Source organism: Microcaecilia unicolor, chromosome 3 (genome assembly GCF_901765095.1).
Source record: "Microcaecilia unicolor chromosome 3, aMicUni1.1, whole genome shotgun sequence".
Classification (NCBI taxonomy): Eukaryota; Metazoa; Chordata; class Amphibia; order Gymnophiona; family Siphonopidae; genus Microcaecilia; species Microcaecilia unicolor.
The window spans coordinates 52,391,628-52,418,577 of record NC_044033.1 but is presented as its reverse complement, the minus strand read 5'-3'; the positions used below and the strand labels follow the sequence as shown (position 1 = coordinate 52,418,577).

General features: G+C 41.5%; 1 protein-coding gene across 1 annotated transcript in view; it reads left to right on the top strand.

Annotated features, from left to right (window-relative positions):
• Nucleotides 1–26,950, top strand: part of NPHP1 (nephrocystin 1) — a 134,165-nt gene that overhangs the window by 46,915 nt on the left and 60,300 nt on the right. The window contains exons 3-7 of the mRNA XM_030194632.1: nucleotides 3,841–3,901; nucleotides 11,145–11,281; nucleotides 17,917–18,136; nucleotides 20,611–20,712; nucleotides 25,667–25,758. Coding sequence (XP_030050492.1) covers nucleotides 3,841–3,901; nucleotides 11,145–11,281; nucleotides 17,917–18,136; nucleotides 20,611–20,712; nucleotides 25,667–25,758 — 612 coding nt within the window. The remainder of the gene's footprint in view (nucleotides 1–3,840; nucleotides 3,902–11,144; nucleotides 11,282–17,916; nucleotides 18,137–20,610; nucleotides 20,713–25,666; nucleotides 25,759–26,950) is intronic.

The window sequence follows — 26,950 nt, the reverse complement described above, 5'->3', positions numbered from 1 at the left end:
TTCATCCTTATCTTGACGACTAGCTGATCCGAGCGAACTCTGAACAGGAGAGTTGCTTGGCCACTGACAGAGTAATCACCCTTTCGCAGTCTCTGGGCTGGGTGCTCAATTTCACCAAGAGTTGCCTGGTTCCTACCCAGTCCCTAGTTTACCTGGGAGTTTGGTTTGACACGAGGCAGGGACTGGTGTTCTTGCTGGAGGACAGGCAACTCAAGCTGCGCTCGCAATCACATTTAAAGTTGAACAGTCCATGAGCTTGGGACTGCATGCAAGTACTGGGCTTGATGGCAGCCACGTTAGAGGTTGTGCCATGGGTGAGGGCACGCATGTAGCCCTTACAGCTTTCCCTTCTCAGCAGATGGTGTCTGGTCCCCAATTTGTGGTGTGAAATGCCCCTGGTGTCACCACAGTGGGTGGTAGTAGTTACAAATGCAAGCCTGTTGGGCTGGAGAGCCCATTGTCTCCACTGTTATGCTCAGGGTCATTGGACAGTGGCAGAGACACTGTGGCCAATCAACTGCCTGGAACTCAGGGCGGTAGTGAATGCAGTCCTGGTATTTCAGGATCTAGGGATCGGCCAGGTGGTGAGAGTGTTGTCTGACAACACGACAACTGTGGCCTATATCAATCAGCATGGAGGCTTGCAGAGTTTGATGCTTGCTTTCGAAGTGCATCACCTATAGGAGTGGGCGGAGTCTCATGTTGTGTGCTTCTCTTCGGCACACTTTTTGGGGGAGAGCAATGTTCAAGCGGATTTTCTCAGTCTGCATCAACTGGATGCAGCAGAATGGGAACTTTCTGCTCAGGCGTTTCATATCATCTGTCAAATGTGGGGAACACTAGAGATCGATCTGACAGCCATCCAGGAGAATGCCAAAGTGCCAAGATTCTTCAGTTGGAAAAGTCAACTCGGGTCTGAGGGCTTGGATGCTGTGCTGCAGCCTTGGCTGGAGGTGGTCCTCTTCTTTGTCTTCCCACCATGGCCCTTGATAGGCCGGGTGCTGCACAGGATTGGTAGGCTCAACGGGCCCATCATTCTGGAAGTTCAGGATTGGCTGAGGCGACCTTGGTATGCCAATCTGATTCATCTTCTATGGGACTCACCTCTCCGCCTTCCAGTTTCGCCGGATCTGCTCAGCCAGGGTCTGGTCCGGATGGAGGCTCCCTCCCATTTGGTCTTATGGCCTGGCTCTTGAGAGGTCTAAGTTGAGGAAGAAAGGTTATTCGGCGGCGGTGATAACTACCTTGCTCCAAGCTCGGAAGTGGTCGACGTCTATGGCTTATTCTCGAGTTTGGCGGACCTTTGAGGCATGGTGTGCTTTGTGCATGAGTTCGCCATTTTCAGCATCTGTGGCGCAAATGTTGGCCTTCCTCAAGGCAGGATTGCAGAAGGGGTGGCGTATAATTCCCTATGGGTTTAGGTGACTGCTCTTGCATGCTATAGGGGACGAGTATCTGGAGCGTATCTGGCTGCTCACCTGGATGTTGTTAAGTTTCTCCGGGGAGCTCAACCTTTGTCCCCTCTTTGCCATCCTTGCCCAGTCTGGCATTTAAATCTTGTGCTTCGGGTGATGCAGGTGCCTCCATTCGAGCCTTGCGCCATGCTTCTGAGAAAGCTCTTACTCTCAAAATGGTGTTTTTGGTGGCTGTGTCGTCGGCTCCTCGAGTCTCTCAGCTTCAGGCGTTGTTCTGTCGCGATCCTATTCTTGTTTTTGGAGGCGGGTGTTATGCTCCATACAGTTCCTTCCTTTCTGCTGAAGGTCATTTCTTCTTTCCATCTCAATCAGTCTCTTTTTCTACCTGTCTTTAGACAGGAGGACTATCTGGACACCTTCGCGCAGCTTCGGCTTTTGGATGTGCGTCGAGTCTTACTTCGTTATTTGCAGATGCCCAATGACTTTCGGCGTTCTGATCATCTTTGTCCTCCTTTCGGGATCTTGCAGGGGAAACACAGCGTCTAAGGTGACTATTTCCTGCTGGCTTAAAGAGGCCATTATGTTAGTGTATATTTTAGATGGTTGGGCAGTGCCAGACGCTCTTTGGGCGCAACCCACAAGGGCCCAGGCTACTTCATGGGCGGAGACTGGAGTTCTTCCTTTGGATGAGATTTGTCGAGAGGCTACATGGGCTTCTCGGCATACATTCTCAAAACATTAGAGAATAGATGTCGCGGTGCAAGTGGACACACGTTTTGGTGTGGCATTGTTGGCTGGGGGAGGGGGTCGCGGCTACCCTCCCTAATTAAGAACTGCTTTGGTACATCCCACCAGTTCCTGGATTCATCTGCTGCTGACACTAAGGAAGGTAAAATTAGGTCTTACCTGATAATTGTCTTTCCTTTAGTCGCAGCAGATGAATCCAGGATCCCACCCTGTGCTTGCCGCCACATTTACTCCTTTTGTTCAGCTGATCCTCCAGTGTCCTTTCTTTCATGGGGCCGTGTGCTCTTTTTCAGATAAGAATATAAAAATTATCATTGTAAGCGAGAACAGACATGAGAGAGTGCATTATTGCACCTAACCCTTTGAAGTTTTCACATTGCAACTTGGTTTATTGTTTATAGTTGTGGAGTTGCATTTTTTGTTGTGAGGAAGGTTGCATGTTTGTTTATGCTGCTGCTTTGGATAGAAAATATACTAACTGATGGAGAGGCTGGCAGTCTTATACCAGTGTCTTCAGTTTGGCTATCTCTGTCTCCACCTGCTGGTAGACGGATACATCCCACCAATTCCTGGATTCATCTGCTGTGACTAAAGGAAAGAAAATTATTGGGTAAGACCTAATTTTACTTTATACCCTCACTCTATGAGAGCTATTCCTTTGTTGATTGATCTGCACTGGTTGCAGGTGCATGCACATTATGTTCAGATTAACCTGTTTGATTTATAAAATGTTTGAGGGTTCTGGCCCTGAATGCAGGCTATTTGTTCTCCTTTCCAAAGCGTCTTAGAACATTTTGGGCTAAGAACAATTACGTGCATTTGAATGCTTTGCATTTCCTTATACAGCCTACAGTGACTTACACTAATGTGTTATGGTAAAATAACACATTATTTTGCCATTTAACATGTGTTAAGAAGCAAATATATGTTCTTCCCTTAATGCACATTAAACTATCCCCATTATTTAATGTATTCGTATATTTAATTATTAATTTGGGGCTGCACTGGTTTTACATTGCCACTTTGGTGGTGTGCTGATCTCTGATATCTCAGATAGAGATAACACATTCCCTCCTCAGTGGATTTTTTTGGGATTTAGTTCTCATCTTTTTCTCTTGTAGCTCAAGACAAGTTGCATTCCAGTACCTAACATTGTAGTCCAAACTTAAAGAGGAGACTCGCTTTGAAGACAAATACATAAATGTGGGTTTACAAGGGGCTCAACCTCCTTTGCTTGTTGGAAAATATTGTTTGAAAATTGGTCCCAGACAATATAGGAACAATATAAAGGAGGTCTTTTACAAAGCTGCGCTAGTGTTTTTAGCTCATGGTAAAAATCAACTGGCGGTAAATGCTGAGATGCCCATTATATTCCTATGGGCGTCTCGGTGTTTACCATCAGCTGATCTTTACCGTGAGCTAAAAACACTAGCACGGCTTTGTAAAAGGCTCCCAAAACGCGGAGTATGTTCAAGGTAGTCTGTAGACAGTAGCATTCATTAACGCAGTATTTTTTAGACAACAGCCTTCTTTTTTTTTTTGGGGGGGGGGGGGAAAGGTGAAGGAACTGATGATGATACCTTACATGAGTCAAACATATATTTATTTTAGGATTTAAGGAATAACATGCCACATAGCATATAAGGCATTGTATAGTAATGTTTTCTTTTTAATATAGATGTCTCTGGCTGAAGAAATCAGTGGAAGAAAATAAAGAGGCACTTCAAATCTTGAAGAAAGTATGTACCAATGTTGAAAGCCCTTTTTCCATTTTTTCTTAAGAATGTTGCACTGACTTAATAAAAAAGACTCATTAGACAAGTTTAATTTGCTCAGTTAACAAGTGGTAGTGGCAGTAGAAGGTTTTTCACCATTTTAATTAGAATGTGCTTGAACCACAGGAAAGAGGAAGGACAAACCTCTGCTAATCAAATAGGAAGCGAATAGGAGTGGATACGGTCAGAGAGGCAAAGAGAGGCTGATGATTAATAGGAATTTTATTGATAAACATCTTAATTTTGCAAATTTATCAGCCTTTCTTTGCCTCTCTGGTCGTCTCCCTTTTGTAAGCTGCCTTGATCTACAGGAGCCATCTGATTCTTCCTGAGAAGCAAAGGCCACAGTGTGAGAGGTTCTTAGGCACTTGCCCAGCAGCGGTCCCAAAAGTCCTAGTTTTAGTATGTTGTCCTGTAGGACACTGAGCTCTAATACTACTGGGTGATTTCGGGATTTTTCCTAATTCAGTTTTTTGATGCTGCTTTTAACTCCTAACCCTTATTCACATGTTCAGAAACCTTATTTTATGATCCTCGCTTTAATATTCCTTTATCTCTTATTTGTCCTGTTTGTCTGTCCTAATTAGATTGTAAGCTCTGTTGAGCAGGGACTGTCTCTTCATGTTCAAGTGTACAGCGCAGCATACGTCTAGTAGCGCTTTAGAAATGATAAGTAGTAGTTGTTTTGCCATCAGATTTTTGCTCTCTATCCTTATTAAACTACTTAGTTATTTTTTGTGTGTTTGCCACATCTTTATTTCCACTGTTTAGCTATGGGTTTGCTTTCAAGATTTCTGCTCTCTATGCTAACCTAAACTGCTTGCTTATATGTATTTACTAGAGGAAAAAATATAGCTTTCTATCTCTCAGCCCTGCTATGCTAGGGAGAACAGGCCTTTTACATTGCCTCTTGCCTTCCTTCACTACAATCTGTTGATTAGTTTACTTAGGCCCTCTTTTACAAAGCTGCACTAGCGGCTGCCGCGCAGCAGTGCCGACACAGTGTCGGCTTTACCGCACCGACAGCCACTAACGCAGCTTTGTAAAAGGGGGCCTTAATTCTTAGCTACTGAACTGTTGAAATTTTCTGCTAGGTTTTTTCCCCATATCCATTCATAGATAGGAGATGTTAAACCTGGTTTAAATTATAGTAAGAGAGAGCATTAAAAACAGTTGGATTAATAGGAAAAAAAATGGATTCTAAAAGTGCTTGATTTTTCTTTTACCTCATTTTGCTAGCCTCTCCTATATAACTTTTAATAGTGATAGACATATAGGACTCTATATATCATGCCTAAAAAATCAGCGCTGAAACGAAATACGCCTAGGATGAGCATATTGGTATCTCCCATATGTTACCTGACTATCAGACTGTGCTGTTAGTAGTTTAATTTTTCTGGTTTTATCTCCCTTAGGTGTTATGTACCTCACTGCCTACTCTTGACTAGCAGTGTTCCCATATTGAACAATGTTCATTGGGGGGAGAATTCTATATATGGTGCCTTAAAAATCGGTGCTGAAAAACCACGTGGTTAGCGTGATTTTTTAAACTACGTCTAAAGTAATGCGTTGTTTATAGAATATGCTCACGGTCTTGAGACTAACATTTAGGTGCACCCGTTTAGGCCATCTAAAACCAGGCCTAAATACCAGCGCCTAAGTTAGGCACCCTACGCCTGGAATAAACTTCCTGAGCCCCTACGTCTTGCCCCATCCTTGGCCACCTTTAAATCTAGACTGAAAACCCCACCTCTTTAACATTGCTTTTGACTCGTAACCACTTGTAACCACTCGCCTCCACCTACCCTCCTCTCTTCCTTCCCGTTCACATTAATTGATTTGATTTGCTTACTTTATTTATTTTTTGTCTATTAGATTGTAAGCTCTTTGAGCAGGGACTGTCTTTCTTCTATGTTTGTACAGCGCTGCGTATGCCTTGTAGCGCTATAGAAATGCTAAATAGTAGTAGTAGTAGTAGTAGTAATAGTGCGCATAATTTCTTTGAAATGCCCACAGCCTGCCCAATCCATGCCTCCTTTTCAACTGCACGTATTATAATTTATGCACACCGCATTATAGCATATGCCTAGAAAGTTGTGTACATTAATTCTAATTAAAGCCAGTTGATACTGCTAATTAGTTGTTAAGCAGTGGTGTACCTAGGGCAGGGCAGTGGGGGCGATCTGCCCCAGGTGCACGCCACTGGAGGGGCGCAGAAAGCAGCCATGTGGCTGTCGGCTCCACTGGTTCCCTGTTCCCTCTGCCCCGTAACAGGTTACTTCCTGTTCTGGGGCAGAGGGAGCAGGGAACCAGCAGAACCGACAGCCATGCGGCTGCTCCCAGCAGGTAAGAATGCACCCGGGGGGGGGGGGGGGAATTGATGTGCCGGGGGTGTTGTGCTGTACCTGGGAGGGACGGATGCCACTGCACCTGGTGGGGGAGGGGGGGGTGCGCACCGCTGATCCACCCTGGGTCGCAGCCAACCAAGGATCACCATTGTTGTTAAGTACCAATTATCAGCACTGATTGGAGTGTTAATTAAGTTGCGTGTGTAATTTGGCCTTGTGGCAAAATTAGCATGCACAACATATATATAGAATTTGGTGGTTGATCTCTGTAAAGCAAAGTTAATTTTATTGTACTTTATTGCATCTTTTGCATATTATATATCCCTGATGCAGGCAATATATGCTGAAACATAACCACATTGAGTATGCTTTATTGATGATAATGTATTAATCATTGATCGTTTCATGTATTAAAAAATGTTGTTTTAATTCTTACTTTACAACTGCCTGTTTTGTTTTGATGGAATTATGTAATAATTATTTATTCATTTTTATTTTTATTTCCTTTATTTTTTCATTCGCTTTTGTTTGAGTTTTTATAACCCCTCCACTTCTGTTAAAATCTTTTGCTAGTTTTGTTTTATATCTCTTTGCTGTGCTTTCAGCATGCCAGTTCATCTTATCCTGCAACTTAAGGCATTTTGTATGCATTTGACGGCTGGATTTTATATCCACAGGTTTTTATAGATATGAGCTGAATTGGGTATTTCAGAGTGTGGCAATTAAACAGTGTGGAGATAGAAGTATGGACAAATATTTTTGGCTTTTTGCCACATGCTGAGCATGTTCTGTGGGGTTTCCCTGCCATTTAAATTAAGGGTCTGGCATCACTGGTATTATTTAGCATAGGAAGTGGAAAAAAAAAATAATGCTTTCTGCAGCTTGGGTAGAGCAGGCCCGAATGACTGCCTACATTTCTAGTTTACCTTATTTGTCCATTTTGCCTCCTATGCGGTCTCTGCTTCAGTTCTATTATTATTATTTTTACGATTTTATTATATACATCAAAAAAATACAGCTTTGATTAGGAAAAGTATATCATCTAACATAATAAATAATAGAAAAAGGAAAATAAAAATACAGTGAGACACTATAAAAACTCACATTATAGAAGACCAAGATGGAGAAATCCAGAAGATGGAAAACATTCCATATTTAAATCAAAAAGTAAATGTGAGGAAAATGTTAATCCAGGAACCTATTTATGCCCTGTTACACTGGGTGAGCAGGAAATTGAATTATTCACTAGAGACTCCTTTCCTTTCAGAAAAAAACTGCAGTTGTGATGACTCATAAAACACGTATTTTACAAAGAAATAAACATTTACAAATATAACTTAGTTGAAACATAGCGCCTAGAGCCTGAACTTTTTTGTTGAAGAGCTAAAAGTTTTTCCTTCTAGTCTGTGTCCTTTAGAAACATCCGGAAATATAGATATCTTCCCACTTAAGAAATTACACTTAGTAGTTCTAAAAAATAAACACAGTAAAGCCTCTTTATCATGCAGGAAGATAAATGAAACCAATACCAAGCTGAAATACCTTGGACCTCAAGTTCAACAGATGAATCAAGCACAAAGTTCTCTGATGCAGGACGAGATGTTAATTTATCGCAAATTGGAAAAGTTTGAAAATTATATTAAACTGAATTTCAGACTTTTGTATTTGCCATAAGTACATAAGTAATGCCATACTGGGAAAAGACCAAGGGTCCATCGAGCCCAGCATCTTGTCCACGACATCGGCCAATCCAGGCCAAGGGCACCTGGCAAGCTTCCCAAACGTACAAACATTCTATACATGTTATTCCTGGGATTTTGGATTTTTCCAAGTCCGTTTAGTAGCGGTTTATGGACTTGTCCTTTAGGAAACCGTCCAACCCCTTTTTAAACTCTGCTAAGCTAACCGCCTTCACCACATTTTCCGGCAATGAATTCCAGAGTTTAATTACACGTTGGGTGAAGAAAAACTTTCTCCGATTTGTTTTAAATTTACTACACTGTAGTTTAATCGCATGCCCCCTAGTCCTAGTACTTTTGGAAAGCGTGAACAGACGCTTCACATCCACCTGTTCCACTCCACTCATTATTTTATATACCTCTATCATGTCTCCCCTCAGCCGTCTCTTCTCCAAGCTGAATAGCCCTAGCCTCCTTAGTCTTTCTTCATAGGGAAGTCGTCCCATCCCCGCTATCATTTTAGTCGCCCTTCGCTGCACCTTTTCCAATTCTACTATATCTTTCTTGAGATGCGGCGACCAGAATTGAACACAATACTCAAGGTGCGGTCGCACCATGGAGCGATACAACGGCATTATAACATCCTCACACCTGTTTTCCATACCTTTCCTAATAATACCCAACATTCTATTCGCTTTCCTAGCCGCAGCAGCACACTGAGCAGAAGGTTTCAGTGTGTTATCGACGACGACACCCAGATCCCTTTTTGGTCCGTAACTCCTAACGTGGAACCTTGCATGACGTAGCTATAATTCGAGTTCTTTTTTCCCAGATGCATCACCTTGCACTTGCTCACATTAAACGTCATCTGCCATTTAGCCGCCCAGTCTCCCAGTCTCGTAAGGTCCTCTTGTAATTTTTCACAATCCTGTCGCGAGTTAACGACTTTGAATAACTTTGTATCATCAGCAAATTTAATTACCTCGCTAGTTACTCCCATCTCTAAATCATTTATACATATATTAAAAAGCAGCGGTCCTAGCACAGACCCCTGAGGAACCCCACTAACTACTCTTCTCTATTGTGAATACTGCCCATTTAGCTGTAGAAGTTATCAATTGTGGCAATAAGAGGAAGGGGTATAAGGGAGAACCAAAGTGAGGGAATGATGAAAAGCAGTAGGTAGATGAAATAAAAATAGGGAAATTAAAGACTGGACAGAGAGGCAGAAAAACAAATTGAAGAAAACTGAAAGGGAAAGGAGGAGAGAGAAAGAAAAATGACAAATGGACAGGAAACCCTAGCAAGAGAGTTCAGAGAAGACAGAGGAAAGCAGAAACCAGACTCTGGGACCAACAGAATTAGAAAAAGAAAAACGCCAGACAACAAAGGTAGAAAAAGAGTTTTATTTTTAATATAGGATAAAATAATGTGGTAGTTATGTTAATAAAGGTTAACAAATACAAATACAACACAAAATTGAAACTAAGGTGATACTTTGGACTAATATATATTAGTGATATATATTATTATATATGGTGATATATTGGACTAATTTTAATACATTTTTGACTAGCTTTCAGAGACCAACTGTTCCTTCTTCAAGTTAGGAGACGATACCTTACCATAACAACAGTATACTATCCTGACCTGAGGCAGGAGGTTTGGGCCTCTAAAAGCTAATCGAAAAATGTATTAGGCTAGTCCAATAAAAAGGTATCATCTTATTTTCTATTTTAAAGTGCCTGAGCTGAGCACACGGGTGTGCTGGCATTGGCAGCTGAAGCATGCCGCTGATTTCTGCTCTGCTCAAACAGCACAATAGGGGGCTTGGGCAGTGGACCTCTTTGGCTGGCATAACTTGGGAATATTCTCCAGTGATTCAATGCGTGCCTCAATTTTGGAAGGGGCTTAAGTCCAAAGTGGGGGGTCGAGACACCCTTGTGGTTACACCCCTGGGGGGATTAGATCTGGATAGAGCAGTAATAGGGTGCATTGAAACACTTCCTCTTACCCATCCCTGCTGTCACTGGTATAAATAATGCCATGGGATTGAGGTGTGTCGGTGGGGGTGGAGCCATGAGGTAGAATGTGCAGGGCCCAGGCAGATTGGCAAGGGGATGGGGGTGTGTACTAAAATCTCCCTCTTAAAAATTGGACCCCCTTGGTAGTTGTGTAGCATGGTTATATAAGAGGGCAGCAAACTCATCTGTACTGTTATTTAATTATATTGTTTAACTGCTGAAAATATTACTCATTGTTGCCAGTTCTGCTTTCTCTGACTTGTTCTTTAAGAAGGTGCTTACTGTCCCACCAGAAGATTATGAGACCCGCAGGCACATACGGGGTAATTTTCAGGTGTGCATGGGGCTTGCTGAGTGGAGGAGTGGCCTAGTGGTTAGCCTGGTGGACTTTGGTCCTGGGGAACTGGGTTCGATTCCCACTTCAGGCACAGGCAGCTCCTTGTGACTCTGGGCAAGTCACTTAACCCTCCATTGCCCCAGGTACAAATAAGTACCTGTATATAATATGTAAGCCGCATTGAACCTGCTATGAGTGGGAAAGCGTGGGGTACAAATGTAATTAAAAAAAAATTTTTTTTTCAAAGAGAAGACCACCGTAGGGGATTTCCTTTTCAAAATATGGATGGCTATTGGAATGGGCCTGAATCTTTTGAACCAGGTGCAAATATACCTGTGAAAAATACATGTGGGCTTTTTGAATCCTTTGTGCACTCTCTTTCTTGACCTGATCATCCTCTTTCCTTTCCCCTTTCTGTTTTCAGGGACAAATGTGCACACTGTGACATGCATGAGTACTTCTACCTGCAGAGGGTGATTTACAATTATTAGAAGGGGTTTTTACACTGGCAAACTGGAGTGTACCTCTGTAGAAACCTTTGAAATTTCCTTCCATATATGAGTAGACATTATAAACCCATGTTGTAAAAGAAGAAAATGTAAAGATCTGCTTTCTTATTTTGTTTAGTTTTCATATTTTGTTCAAGAGGTTTCATTCAGTGTTTTTACTGTACTGCTAAGTAACGACTTACCTACCCACTAGAAAGGAAAGTCAAATTTTACAGAGAACAAGACAATAGGATTATGTAGTATATGACTAAAAGATATTTAATGATAATTTTATTATATGTGGGCATGCTTTGTTTTTACTGTTTTTTAGACAGATGAACCTGCACCTGTGGGTAATTACGATCAGAGAAAACAGGATGAAGAAAAACGTTTGGTAAAGCTGGCAAAGCAGCTGGAAAAACTATCAATGATATTGGAAAAGGAAAATGTGACCAGAGATCAAACCGAGTAAGTAAACTAAATTTAATTAAAAATATAAGTTCAGAATTCGTTATTGTAAGGCAAGTTCTGTGTTTTTTGAATAGCTTGTTCTTTGTATCTACTGGAGGTCATATTCCACCGTGCATTCCGAGCGGATATCCTGTCATCGTAGCTAAGCTTTCTTTAAATACCAGTACACTCCACTATCGGGGCATGCCCTAGAGTGTGGCCAATCACCACTCTACCTCTAAATTTGAACCGCCTGGAATGACGGTGTGCCACATAAAAATGAATCTTTGCTCTATATTGAGTAACTGTCAGGTCTCGCGGGGATATGTGAGCCCTTGGGCCGCTGTCACGGAGGTGGCAGCAGCAGGCAAAACTACCCAACACTAGGCAGGCAGGGTGTCCATGGAAGCTTAGCTTGGCAGGAAAGAGGACACAGGAGCTACATACAAGCTAAGCTCAAGGGAATGAGAATGACAGATACGCTTGCCAGAGGAAGGGTTAGACTGGAGCTACAGTTGCTAACAGATAGAAAGGAGAGAAATGGCTGCAGCATCAGCCGCTAACCAACCTCAGACAGGGAGCAGAGCCACTGCACAGGGGTAACAGAAAGGCTAGAAGCCCACAGAGAATAATATACCCAGAAAGGCTAGAAGCCCACAGAAAGGCTGGAAACCCCCAGGCCGCAGTAATACACCCAGAAGGCCTGGAAGCCCACAGATAAAAGGGATATACACAGACTGGAGGCCCTCAGAGCAATGGGCACAGAAGGGCTGGAAGCCCACAGAGCAATAGACACAGAAGGACTGGAAGCCCACAGAGCAATAGACACAGAAGGACTGGAAGCCCACAGAGCAATAGACACAGAAGAGCTGGAAGCCCACAGAAGGGCTGGAAACCCCCGACCACAGTAATACACCCAGAAGGCCTAGAAGCCCACAGATAAGAGTGATATACACAGAAAGACTGGAGGCCCTCAGAGCAATAGACACAGAAGAGCTGAAAGCCCACAGAGCAAATACCCTGAGCAGGAAAGCAAGAAGCCCACAGGTAAGTAGTAGACTAGGCAGAAAGCCTACAAGCAATAATACCCTGAGCCAGAAGGCAAGGCCCATAGGTGATAGTAACTAGCAAAGCAGAAGGGCTGGAAGCCCACAGGTAAAGACAAGGAAAGCTAACTGTGCAAACAGCACACTAACCTCGGGACCTAAGGCACTGCAGAGGCATTGGCAATGCAAAGGCACTGAAGACCAGAACACCAGTTCCTTAAGAAGGCCCTGACAGATGAGGTCACCCCTTCAGGCCACAGGCAAGGAGCATACAGAAGCCCAGAGAGACCTAACCCACACAGGTGTAGTCTATTGAGGTAATTAGTGTCAGGCTGGAAGCAGCCAGCCCACCCAGCCTGAGACAGAGCTACCTCAGGAACAGCCCACTGAAGTACAGAGAGGCCCAATACACACAAGTGTAGAGTAGTGAAGCCATTAGAGCAGCCAGCCCACAGAAACAGAGATAGAGCTAACTCAGGAACAGTATACTGAAGCACAGAGAGGTTAAACCCACACAGGTGCAGTATACTGAGACAATCAGCGCCATGCTGGAAGTGGCCAGCACCCAGAGACAGAAACAGAGCCAACTCAGAAGTAGACAGAAACCAGCACAGACACTGATTCCCAGAAATAGGGTAAGTCTGAGGGTGGTCACGACCACAGACGTGACAGTAACATCTGTTTGATCTCTCCCCCTGTTTCCAGTGTCACCTGTCGGATAGCCACAAATCTAATTTGATCTGTTTTATGGCCTTTCTCCACCCAGAGAGTCACTAGAGGAGCCTCTTTGCACACATTTTTGATGTTACTAATGTGCTCAGCAATGTGCGTTTTCAGTTTCTGTTCCGTGTGACCTGTATAATATAGGCCACACGGACCAGCAAGCCATCAGGAAGGTGGTGTCTGTGCTCTCTGAGTAGACACTATCTTCCATCCTATCCTCCTTTCACAAGGGGCTTGATAAAGGCTTATCTCTCAGCTTGCTAACAGGTGACTCTGGAGAAGTATCCTAATGGTTAGCGCAGGGGGGTTAAGAACTTGCATCTGTCTGTGACCTTGGGCAAGTCACTGAACTCTCCATTCCCCAGGTACAAAACTTAGATTGTGAGCCCAGTAGGAACAATGAGAGTACCTGCTTATAATAAATGTAAACCCCTTTGGTTGTACCACATACCTGTGGTGTATCAAATGACCCTTCACCCTAGTCTCCTGTTTTCAGGGCAGGATTCACAGTTCATCGGTGATTGTTCATCTGGATGTGATCTGATTCCTGAGAGGAGTCAGTAAGATAAGCCTTCCATTCAGGCCTTTGGTTTCCCAGTGGAATTTGAATCTGGTGCTAAGTCATGTCAATGACAGACACTCCTCTGTAAAAGAACTCTTTCAAAACTGTTTTCTTGGTTATCATTTGTCCAGCTTGGCGAGTCTCCTGATATAAGCACAAGAATCAGTTTTGTTGTATGCGGTTTAGTCCATCCTGTCTAAATTTGTTTCCCTCTCTGCTTTTTCCAAGGAGGAGTGTTGTGGTAAGAACAGTGTGCTGGGTAAGCTGAATATGTGGTAGACTCTTTTTTGCTATCTGAAAGTCAAACTCCTTCAGGAAGTATAATATTATGTTTTTTTTTCCAGAGGGTGTTTGTAAATTGGTGACATGGCCCTACGTACACTTCTTCATAAAGCATTACAGGTCAGAGCTAAGGAAGATGCTGGTTTTGGAACTGAGGTTCTGTGAAGCCTTGACTTCTTCCCGCTCCTAGTTTTAGGAGGCGTGTGTACCTCCCATGTCTGAACTAGTCTAGCAGGATGAGGTGGAAGGTGAAATATCATCTTACCTGTTTTAATTTCCTTCCCTTGAATCTTGCTAGACCAGTCGAGTACCCGGCCCGGAAGCCAGGAATTGTGTCTGGTCATGATTTTTCTTTTTGCTGTTCCACTGGGCTTTGGTACAAGTAACTGGAGTATGTCCTTTTAGGCAGTGACGTCACCACAAAGCTATATTTTCTACCTGATCTGCTGGCAGGGTGACATAAACTCATATGTTTGGACCGGTTTACAAAAGGAAATTTAAATTTTAAGGTTAAATGTCACTTTATTTTTCCAATACAGATTTTTAGGTAAAGAAGGAAAAGTAGAGAAAGCTTTAATTTAAAAGCAATGCCAAAGAGCATAGATATAGGTGCCCTCAACAGTCTCACATTTCAGACATTGAGGGGGTAGGTACACAGTCAGCCTGCTAAAAAAGAATGGTGTTTTGTAAAGTAAGGCCTAGTCAATATTCAAAATCTACATTCTCTGAGATAAGCCCCTAAACTGAGTGAGGTATAGAGTAGATTAATTTCAACAGGGGAATCTGCGAGTATGGGCTATCACTGTCCACCTCCCATTTCTATCAAATTCTGAAAATCCTTAGGAGAGCCTATATGAAAGTGGGAGACTGATAAAAGATCATCTGTATTTTCCCCCCAAATTTCTGACTTTCTTGTCCAAATCTAATGGCACTTCCCTCCAGGGGGAGGAAAGCAAGAGAATGTCATAGCTGGTAATATGCAAATAAGTGTCCTAAGGAGTTTTCTACCACTCTTTCTATGGGCCTTGAGAATCCCTTCTGAGTTCAGAATGTGTTCCAATCTACTAAGACCGTGTCGTTCAAAGGCCAAAAATTCCATTCTGCCCTCCAGGTAGGAAGGCCGCATTCCCCTAATTGGCAACATGATACTACTGGCTGAATTTTGGCCCCACAATCGGTTAACATCCCTTTATAGAGACTGTATAGAACATAGAACTAGAAAGCAAACGGGCAAACAATCTACCAGATCTAAGACTGGCAAACAAAACATCAGATTGATGATATTAAAAGACTCCAGCGATGTGAATGGGTCCAAATTTATTCACACACACATAAAAAGTATAAGTACATAAATAATTTAAAAGCCCGTGTTGGGCTTTTAATTATTTATGTATTTATACATGGGTGGTGAATAAATTTGGACTCATTCACATCACTGGAGCCTTTTTTATCGTCAGATAGAACTATACCTTTTTTTTTTTTTTTTAACTGTTGGGGTGTCTCTAGGTCTGGTATAACAATGGTGATACAAGCTATGGGGAGAGAAGTATGTCTGCTCCACAGGCTCAACAGGATCCAATCCTGCAGGTGGTGGGTCAAAGCAGCTTGATTTATATTGCTGCAGGTCTACCAGTTCCAGACCCCTCTGATGCAAAGCTTGGACTTCCTACCTCCCCAACAGAATGTGGACACTGTCTTTTGAATACCCCTCAAATCCTTCTTTAACAGTTTTATAGACAGCAGTTGTAACTAGAGCTGTACCAAATATTCGTATTTGATTCGATTCAGCCCCGAATAGTGCCCTGAATACATTATTTGTATTCGTCTGAATAGCGATTTAAATTTGAATACAAATAATCTGGGGCTCTGCCATTCTAAATCCTTCTGAAATAAACACTGATCTCTGATTTCACATTGCTTCTTTTATTATTTGTTATGTTAAAGCTCAATGCCCGTTATTGATACTTGGCCAAATAGTAAAATATGCTATTTGGTGCAGCTCTAGTTGTAACACATATAGGGGCTCATTTTCAAAGCACTTAGACATACAAAGTACCATAAGTCCTATGGTACTTTGTATGTCTAAGGAAACAATATGAGGTGAAACAAACTGATGCGACCAGTTAGTGATAAGGAGAGATGACTCTATTGACCCATAAGGCTAGTAGGGCTTGCAAATTTACACAATAAAGCCTTGCTGGATCCTGGGGAAGCTGATTTCCCAAATACCAAAATGCATCTCTTGCCCATCTGAGAGGGAACTGACTCCTCCAAGTCGTCCGAACTGCATCTAACTTTGCCAGTGCTTCAGATTTAGCAAAATCGAGTTTAAAATCTGAGAAGTCACTGAATTAATGAAAGCTTTCCAAAAACGATACAGTGAGGATATATATACAGATAGGAATATTATGGGCATCTACACGGTTAGAGCGCACTAAAAATGCTAATGCGTCTCTAGCGTGACTTAGTAAACAGGTCCTTTTATTTCTCACTTTGGGAGCTTGAGCATGTAGAACAACGTTTTATATGTTCAAGTACTGCAGAAGTCAGTGTATGGCATAAAAGTAGGTGGTAGGAAATCATAGTGCCTATTTTTATACAATATCCCCTGGACTCTATATAGCATGACTTAAGTTGCACGTGCAAATCTGGTCGTATTCTGGAGTTGCACGTGCAAGTTAACAAGCCAATTAGTGTAAATAATAGCCAATTACCAAGCAATTGACACTAATTGGTATTAATTAGAATTTACGAGCACAAATGTCTAAGCGTATTCTTTAAAGTGATGCATGTAAATTCTAAGGCGCATAGCTGAAAAGGGGCCATGGGCATGGAATGGGCAGGTTATGGGTATTTCTAAAATCTATGCGCACTGTTATAGAATACATCCGGTTCATGCCTAATTTACATGTCTGCATTTACATCAAGTTTTACTTGGTGTAACTGCCCGCAACTAAATTTAGTAGCGCAGATGGGCGCTTGGTGTATTCTTTAAACCGTGCTGAAATTTAGGGATATTCTATAAAGTACACCTAAATTTAAGTGTACTTTATAGTATACACCTAGGTGTATTTTTTGGGGGGGCAGCGATTTTTTTTAGGCATGATATATATAATGTAGCCCTATATGCATATATCTGTGTAAGCGCTGATTCTTTCCAGCACATACATGCACAAAGTAGGTGTAAGTTTGTGTGGGAGCTTTCGGGTAGGCTATTTTATAAAGGCACATAGGTGAATAAGGGAACAGTCCTTGAAACAACGCGTAGCGACACATGATTCATGTCGGAGAGTAGTCCCCTAGCAAACTTGGATTAAAACTTAAATTTGAGTATTGAAATGGTTTGAGATGAACAAAAAGTCTGGATATTTCAAGAGTACTAAAAATAATGCTATTTGGACCTGTGATGAAGAAGGTGTATAAATCTTGATCGCAATAGAAGCACGAGGCCATTGAGTGACACTTCTGACGTTCAATAAATTCAAAGAAAAAATTGTGATTGTTGGGAATAATACAAGTATTGGTGTGATTGAAAGTTCCTGAAACAAAATTAAGAATGCTGAGTGCAGGGCCTTTATAATATAAGCACAACATATGTACTCATGTTCCTACCCTACCTAGATGCCCTATTATAAAATCACCCTCCCTCGTTTTTTCCCTGTTAACCTCAGTCAAACTTTTGTACCTGTGTTGCCGTTAGTGAATTTTGAAAAGGAAACTGCCCAAGTTGTTTTCCTTTGAAAATTCATTATAAGCTACATGGGTATGAAAAACCTGGATAGTTTACCACAAGGCAGCTTAGTGAAAACTATCCCCAGAATGGCCAGGGGTTGTATAAGATAATGGTTTGCTGGCGTTATTAATTTGAGAACTAAATACCAGTAAATGAATGTTGATGATGAATTCATCAAAACAATTTTGGCTATTCAAATCCAAAGGCATTTTTAAAAAACTATGTTTGTGCTTTTTAGATTTTCATAATTTTTTTTTCCTATGGTTGTGTTTGAACATGAAATAAAGTACCTATGTTCTATTCATAGAGATGAGAAGGCTCAGATTTCCCAAACAGAACAAGAAACTGATGTAGAAGATGATGACGATGATAGCGATGAAGAAGAAAGTGGAGAGGAAGATGAAGAGGGAGATGATGAAGATGATGAAGAAGATGAGGATGAATCTGACGAAGAGACAGCAACTGCTAAGGAATTCATTACACTTGGTGATTTCCTGTCTCAGCAAGAAGGGGATCTCACATTTAAGGTAAAAATGCAGTAATGAGAATGGCCAATTACTGTTTTTAAGGGGTCAAGAACGAGTATGATTTTCAAACTATCCATAATGGATATCATTAGGCAGCATTTTTGTATGTGTGTGTGTTTATTCTTGGCCTAGCTCCTTTGGGCTCTTAGCCTAATCAGAACCTGCCTTGATTGGGCGACAACATTATCAGCTTTCATTCACAAATACATAGGAGTATCCCTGCCCAATCTTAAAAAAGCAAGTCCTTGGCCAGGGAGAACAGAGCATGACTTCTTTTAGAATCTGGAAGCTAAACTTCTGATTTTAAAAATTTTGCCCCATTGATCAGCCAACTGTGACTGCTTACATTTAGAATGCGGGCAAATTTAGCCATACATATTATTGTAGGGGTCAATATGCAAAGTGATTTAAACGGCCAGAAACAGCTTCTGGCCATTTAATTTGCGTGTTTGGATCTAACCAGATATATTCAGCGGCACTTAAGTGGATAGTGCTGAAAATGTCCGGTTAGCACCTAAACTGAAATTGGCTAGTTTGTGGGCATTCCAAGTGTGGAATCGGCACTGAGCTGGTTAAGTGCTGATATTTAGCCCTTTACTGGCTAGGTTAACCATATGAATAGGACCACATAAAACACAGTCCTATCTTTATAATGGTTCATCATAGCCGGTTAATTGCTGAATATCGTACTTAACTGGCTTATGTTTTAGCCACCCACATATGCCTGGATATTTTTGTTGTTGTTTTTTTGTTACATTTGCACCCTGCACTTTCCCACTCTTGCAGGCTCAATGCGGCTTACATATTGTATACAGGTACTTATTTGTACCTGGGGCAATGGAGGGTTAAGTGACTTGCCCAGAGTCACAAGGAGCTGCCTGTGCCTGAAGTGGGACTCGAACTCAGTTCCTCAGGACCAAAGTCCACCACCCTAACCACTAGGCCACTCCTCCACTCTATTCAGTGCCAGCACCCGGCCGTTTCCTGGCATTGAACATCTAGGAAGAAAGCCAGCTGCAGTCAGCAAAACACTGACTGCCGCCGGCTGAGTATCGATCCCGTAATGTTTTATATGCAGAATAACCCAAATATCAAATGAGAAGACCTTAAGAATTACAAAATCTGGTTGCATTTTTTGTGTTTGGTTAAAGGGGATCAGATCACGTTTTACCTTTACTTATCTTCCTTCATTGTCACCAGGTAGAATTTAAAATTCAGTTCAAAACTTTGTGTCTGATTACTGAGGGCCCTGTTTACTAAGGTGCGCTATCGTTTTTAGAGCGTGCTAAAATTTAGTGTGCAGTAACGCTAGTGACACCCATATATTCCTATGGGTGTCTCCAGTATTAGCGTGTGCTAATTTTTAGGGTGCACTAAAAACAATAGTGCACCTTCAGTGTGGCTTAGTAAACAGGGCTCCAAGGCTGTATTCCATGGAGGGTAATAGTATACAGCCATTTTGTTGATTTGATACTACTTTGTATTTAGATCCTTTTTGTTTTTGTCTTGTATATCCTTCACACTAAATTATAGTTCTAAGTCAGTTGTACTCTTGACTTCTCAACTGACTAGTTTATTAATACAATTAAACTTTATTGCAAATCATCTACAGGAAGTAGTTTACAAATATAATAAAAGGGGAAAAACAACAGACATAGAGAGTGTAGGACACAAGAGGGAAGTAACTAATTTGCTAATACTTAAAAGAAGGTAATATGAAGCTTGTGGAAGTGAATAATGTTATGTTATACATTGCTTCTATTCCGCATATATAGCTAAACAGTTCAATGCAGATTATAGTTAAAAAAAAAAAAAAAAGACCAGGAAACAAAATCCATGAATTACATATTTCAAAACAGCAGGTATCAATTAATTGGACTGAAAGTACTTTTCAAATAACCAAGTTTTTAAAGTTTTTTCGGAATGTCGAATCTAGAATTTATTCGGATTCCCAAAGGTAGAGAATTCCACAGTACCACAGACTGATAATGAAAAGAAGAATTAAATATAGACCTAAATTTCAGTTGTCTAACAGACGGTAAGGAGGATGATTATATTTTTCTGAGAATGTTACCCTTGCGGTAAGAGCTGGAGAGGTATGACATTAACTAATGCTACTTGTGCAGCAGAATGGGTGGTCCATGCTGGTCTTCATCTGTTGACATTTACTATTCTACAAAATGGGAAGTCATACAATACTGTATGTTATTATTCCACATGCTAACTTAAGTCACTTTAAAACGTATTCTATTCAGTTTTTTAAATTATATTTATCAGCATTCAATAATTTATATATACCTATTGGATATTATTAAATAATTAAAACAATTATGTGCTTATCTTTAAAAAATACAATAGTCATAACCTGGTGAATTTTGTTTTTATGTACAAATTAATTCTACCATACAGAATATTCTTCAGTTATAGTTTGATATGTAGTCACATTTTTTATTCCTTATTTTTGTATCGTGAAGAAAGGTGAAATCTTGCAAATACTTGATAAAAAGCCCGATGGCTGGTGGATAGCTGAAAACTGCAAAGGAAACAAAGGCCTTGTTCCCAAAACCTATCTTCAGGTTAGTGGTTTTGTTTTTCATGTATTTTAATAATTGAGGGCCCGGTTTACTAAAGTGCATTAGTGTTTTTAGTTTGCCTACACTTAGTGCATGCGCTAATCATGTTGGCGCCTATAGGGATATTGTAGGCATGTACATGGTTAACGTGCGTACATGGTTAATGCATTTTAAAAGCGTTAATGCGCCTATAACGCTGCTTAGTAAACAGGGCCCTGAGTGATCTGAGGCAGATTGCATTAATTTGATTATCTTTCCCATTAAAACCTAATGAACCATATGGGCATGTGTAAGACTTTTAGTGAAGACAAATGGTGAGGTGCAGGTAGAGATGGGGTTTATGATAACTTCTCATTTCTGGACTTTGTTTTTTCCACCATGAAGAAGAACTTGCAGAGCTATTAGTAATATGTACTTTATCTTTAAAATCAAGCAGGGTACTGTAAGATTGGAGGGTGACCAATGTAATGCCAATTTTTAAAAATTGTTCCAGAGGTGATCGTGAAATTGTGAGCCTGACGTCAGTGCTGGGTAAAATGGTAGAGACTATTATAAAAAAAACAAAATTACAAAGCATATACATAAGAATGAGACAAAGCCATCATGGATTTAGTCATTAGACGCTGAGAAAGCCTTTGACAGGGTAGAATGGTCCTACCTTTTTCACATCTTGGAATGATTTGGAACCCACCTGAAATTCATTGAAAAAATAAAGGTTTTATACTCTAATCCTGCAGCTTGAATACTAACTAATAACTGTCTCTTGGACCCTTTCCTGCTACAAAGAGGCATGCATCAGGGCTGCCCTCTATCACCTTACCTGTTTAACTAAGTGGCTCTAAATCTATTAAGTCTCAATGTCAAATTATAGGTCTTACCCGTAAGCAAGAGGACTGTAAGGTTACCGCATATACTGATGATACTTTATATTTCCTACCTCTCAAAGTCATTACCTAGTTTATTTTCAATTATCACTTCCTTCTCCGGGTACAAAATTAACCAATCCAAAACCGAAGTTTTACCACTAAATCTTCATGCCCATTCTGATTTAGTTCATCCATTTGGATTAGTATGGGCCCCCTTTAAAATACGATATCTATGTACAGTGGGGGAAATAAGTATTTGATCCCTTGCTGATTTTGTAAGTTTGCCCACTGACAAAGACATGAGCAGCCCATAATTGAAGGGTAGGTTATTGGTAACAGTGAGAGATAGCACATCACAAATTAAATCCGGAAAATCACATTGTGGAAAGTATATGAATTTATTTGCATTCTGCAGAGGGAAATAAGTATTTGATCCCCCACCAACCAGTAAGAGATCTGGCCCCTACAGACCAGGTAGATGCTCCAAATCAACTCGTTACCTGCATGACAGACAGCTGTCGGCAATGGTCACCTGTATGAAAGACACCTGTCCACAGACTCAGTGAATCAGTCAGACTCTAACCTCTACAAAATGGCCAAGAGCAAGGAGCTGTCTAAGGATGTCAGGGACAAGATCATACACCTGCACAAGGCTGGAATGGGCTACAAAACCATCAGTAAGACGCTGGGCGAGAAGGAGACAACTGTTGGTGCCATAGTAAGAAAATGGAAGAAGTACAAAATGACTGTCAATCGACAAAGATCTGGGGCTCCACGCAAAATCTCACCTCGTGGGGTATCCTTGATCATGAGGAAGGTTAGAAATCAGCCTACAACTACAAGGGGGGAACTTGTCAATGATCTCAAGGCAGCTGGGACCACTGTCACCACGAAAACCATTGGTAACACATTACGACATAACGGATTGCAATCCTGCAGTGCCCGCAAGGTCCCCCTGCTCCGGAAGGCACATGTGACGGCCCGTCTGAAGTTTGCCAGTGAACACCTGGATGATGCCGAGAGTGATTGGGAGAAGGTGCTGTGGTCAGATGAGACAAAAATTGAGCTCTTTGGCATGAACTCAACTCGCCGTGTTTGGAGGAAGAGAAATGCTGCCTATGACCCAAAGAACACCGTCCCCACTGTCAAGCATGGAGGTGGAAATGTTATGTTTTGGGGGTGTTTCTCTGCTAAGGGCACAGGACTACTTCACCGCATCAATGGGAGAATGGATGGGGCCATGTACCGTACAATTCTGAGTGACAACCTCCTTCCCTCCGCCAGGGCCTTAAAAATGGGTCGTGGCTGGGTCTTCCAGCACGACAATGACCCAAAACATACAGCCAAGGCAACAAAGGAGTGGCTCAGGAAGAAGCACATTAGGGTCATGGAGTGGCCTAGCCAGTCACCAGACCTTAATCCCATTGAAAACTTATGGAGGGAGCTGAAGCTGCGAGTTGCCAAGCGACAGCCCAGAACTCTTAATGATTTAGAGATGATCTGCAAAGAGGAGTGGACCAAAATTCCTCCTGACATGTGTGCAAACCTCATCATCAACTACAGAAGACGTCTGACCGCTGTGCTTGCCAACAAGGGTTTTGCCACCAAGTATTAGGTCTTGTTTGCCAGAGGGATTAAATACTTATTTCCCTCTGCAGAATGCAAATAAATTCATATACTTTCCACAATGTGATTTTCCGGATTTAATTTGTGATGTGCTATCTCTCACTGTTACCAATAACCTACCCTTCAATTATGGGCTGCTCATGTCTTTGTCAGTGGGCAAACTTACAAAATCAGCAAGGGATCAAATACTTATTTCCCCCACTGTATATACCTTTGTACTACAATTCCAGATACCATCAAGTAAAATACCGAAATAATGCTTAAATACTTAGTCCTTAACCTCTTCATGGCACCCTTTGCACTTGTCATGGTGGAGAAGTCTCAAAACCATCAAAATGATGATCACCCTCAAAGTAAACTTCATTCTGAGCATGATACCAATTATATTTCATACCTCCTTTTATAAACAATTAGGTAAAATACTATTGCTTTTTCTTTGGAAATCAAAACCTCCAAAAATTGCTCTGCCTAAACTAAAAGCCCCGAAAGACAAATTTGGAGTAATATTCCCGGATTTTCTAACATACCATAAAACTCATAATTCAACAAGGTTGTCAATGGTTGTCTAATGATTACACACCTCTCTGGCTCCAACTGGAAAAATCTCTACTCAAACACTTACTCCCTTCAATAACCCTAACCCAACTGAACAAATCTAATTCGCTCTTAACTAATGCACAAACTTGTTTACTAGAATTAGACGAACAGCTGGAATGCCCCTTCAACACCACTTTTAGTTCATTGCTATGATATAACTCTAACATAAAAGTTGGTAATGTTGCAATATTCTGGAAAGAGTGGGCAGACAAAGGCATATGGACACTGAATGACATTTCTAATACTGAAACTAAAGACATTCTGCCTTTTTCACAATTGCAGAGCAAATTCTCCATATCATCAAGAGACTCCTACTGGCTCCAACTTCAGCATTGCATGAAAAATACAGTTTCATTTGAAATAACGATCATAGAAACTCCATCCATAATTAGCAAATTTGTTATCTCCTCAAGGTCACGTAGCATCCTCCATATATAAACTCCTGTTATCTCATCATTACAAAAATACCAAAAGCCCATTGGATCTTTGGGAAACAGATGTCAATTATCAACACCTTTAGGAGATACAACAAATAACCTTTTGAGTTTCTGCCCTCAAGCCTCTATCTTCAGCCAACTCACTTCAGTCAATGTTATTTTTCTACCATAGAGCAATTTGGTCTCTTCAAAAACTCCATTTGGCTGGTTTAACTTCTGGAAACTACTGCTGGCAGAGTAAAAAAAAGCAATTTGGAACTCTCTCGCATGTGATCTATGATTGCGATATACTTAAAGTCTTTTGGAATGATGTTTGGTGTATTATCTGGAAAATCTTTAACCTCCCTGTTTCCCCATCTGTGTTATTTTCAAATCTTGTTCACCATATCTTCAGTTGCAGGATTGCAACAAACACCTCTTTGATGTTTTAATCACTATTGCACAAAACTAATTCTAGCTAACTGGAAAGAAGCCAGTTAATGTTCATTTCTGGTGGCAGTCAGTGCTGCTTCACCACAAACTGGACCTAACTTTGTATGCTCTTTGAGCAGGGACTGTCTTTTGTGTATGGTGTACAGCGCTGCGTATGCCTTGTAGCGCTATAGAAATGATAAGTAGTAGTAGTCAATGGCATAGGAAGGGGGGGCGGTCCGCCCCGGGTGCATGCCGCTGGGGGGGGGGGGGGTGTCGGCTCCACTGGTTCCCTGCTCCCTCTGCCCTGGAACAGGTTACTTCCTCTTCCAGGGCAGAGAGAGCAGGGAACCAGCAGAGACGACGCAGCTCCCAGCGACGTGCACTCGGGGCGGATCGGCGTTCCCGCCCGCCCCCCGCTTTCGTAAGGCAGTAAGAATGCGCTCCGAGGGGGGTGCGCGCCGTGCTGCACCTGGGGCGGGGGTGCTCAGCGGTGACCCGCCCCGGGTGTCAGCCACCCTCGCTACGGCACTGGTAGTAGCAGTAGCTTCATCCAAATTTATGGGCTCACCTATTAAAAAAAACATTTATTGTGGTCTCCAATTGCTGAATATTTGCAATGTGCCGACATCCTGTCGATGATGCACAGGAGGCAAATTTCTTTCAATTGAAAGGGAACTGTGGAGTGAAGGAGCATAGCATGAAGGTGGAAGGGGACAGGTTCAGAAATAACCAGAGGAAATACATCTTCACAGAAAGGGTGATAAATTCATGGAATGGCCTCCCAGGGGAGGTGGTGGAGATGAAAACTGTATCTGAATTTTAAGAAAGCTTGGGACAAGTACATAGGATCTCTAAGGGAGTGAAAGGGAGAGTATATGACATGATTTGGCAGACTGGGTATACCATATGGTCTTTATCTGCCTTCATGTTTCTATGTTTCTGTGGTAGATACAATGGTTTGGGGAAGCCAAAGATTTTGTTCAGTTTGTGATAATGGTTTTTAATGTGTCTCTACAGGCTTACAAAATTGAGACATTAAGGCAAGAAACAAGTGACGAAGAAGTGGAAGGAATGGATGAAACTACAGGTAGCTCCAGTAGAAGAAAAAGGTAAGAAAAGTGCAAGAGCCAGTGAAGATCCCATCTTTTAGAGATGTGTTTTGGTAATTTGTTGAATCTGGTCACCAGAAGAATTTTATTTGTTTTTTTTATGTAGTTATGTTTTTGCAGTGAAATATTTAATCCACAATAACTTATTCTTCTTTCATTATAATAAATAATAAAGAAATCATATAGCTTTTTTATCAGACCAAAAATGTTATTTAATATTAAGACTGTAAGTATCCACTCAGTCATCTCTCTCCTCTCCAGTCTGTCCAAAATTCTGCAGCACGACTTATTTTCTGCCAAAATCGTTATACCCACACTAGCCCACTCCTGAAGTCACTTCACTGGCTCCCTGTCCGCTTCCGCATACAGTTCAAACTTCTCTTACTGACCTTTATATGCATCCATTCTGCAGCCCCCCATTACCTCTCCACTCTCATCTCTCCCTACATTCCTTCCCGTGAACTCCACTCACTGGACAAATCTCTCTTGTTGCCCAGACTTCGTTCCTTTTCCCTCGTGGCACCTTATGCCTGGAATAGACTTCCTGAGCCTGTATGTTTAGCTCCATCTCTACCTGTTTTCAAATCTATGCTAAAACCCCACCTTTTCACCACTGCTTTTGGCTCCTAGCCACTACTAAATTGCCCTCCCCTTGTTCCATCTCACCCAGTACTTCCTCGCCCTTAATTGTCTTGTCTGTTTGTTTTTTCGATTGTAAACTCTATTGAGCAGGGACTGTCTCTCTGTGTCAGGTGTTCAGTGTTGCGTGCTTCTGGTAGAGCTATACAAATGCTAATAATAATAATAAGAAGAAGAACATACATATAGTGTATGCTAGGTTAGACCAAAGGGTCAATGAAGTCCAGTATCCCATGTGCAGCAGTAACCAATTTAGGTTGCATATGGCTGACACGGGTACCACTTTTGTTCACTTCCAGTGATAAGCAGTGGCTTTCCCAAGTCCACCTGGCTAATAAAGGTTTATGGACTTTCCCCACTAGAAACTTATGTAAACCCATTTTAAGCCTATCTTTGCTAATTGCCTTTTATTTTGATTTCCTTTTTGTTTTACTGATTCTGCTCTTTTATGTTTTCATGGGTTTTTCCACCCTGTTCTCTTCTTTCTTCTTATGCTTATTTCATTCCTATTTCCTATTTTTTCTTTCCTATTTTTTTGGTTTATGCTTTCCTG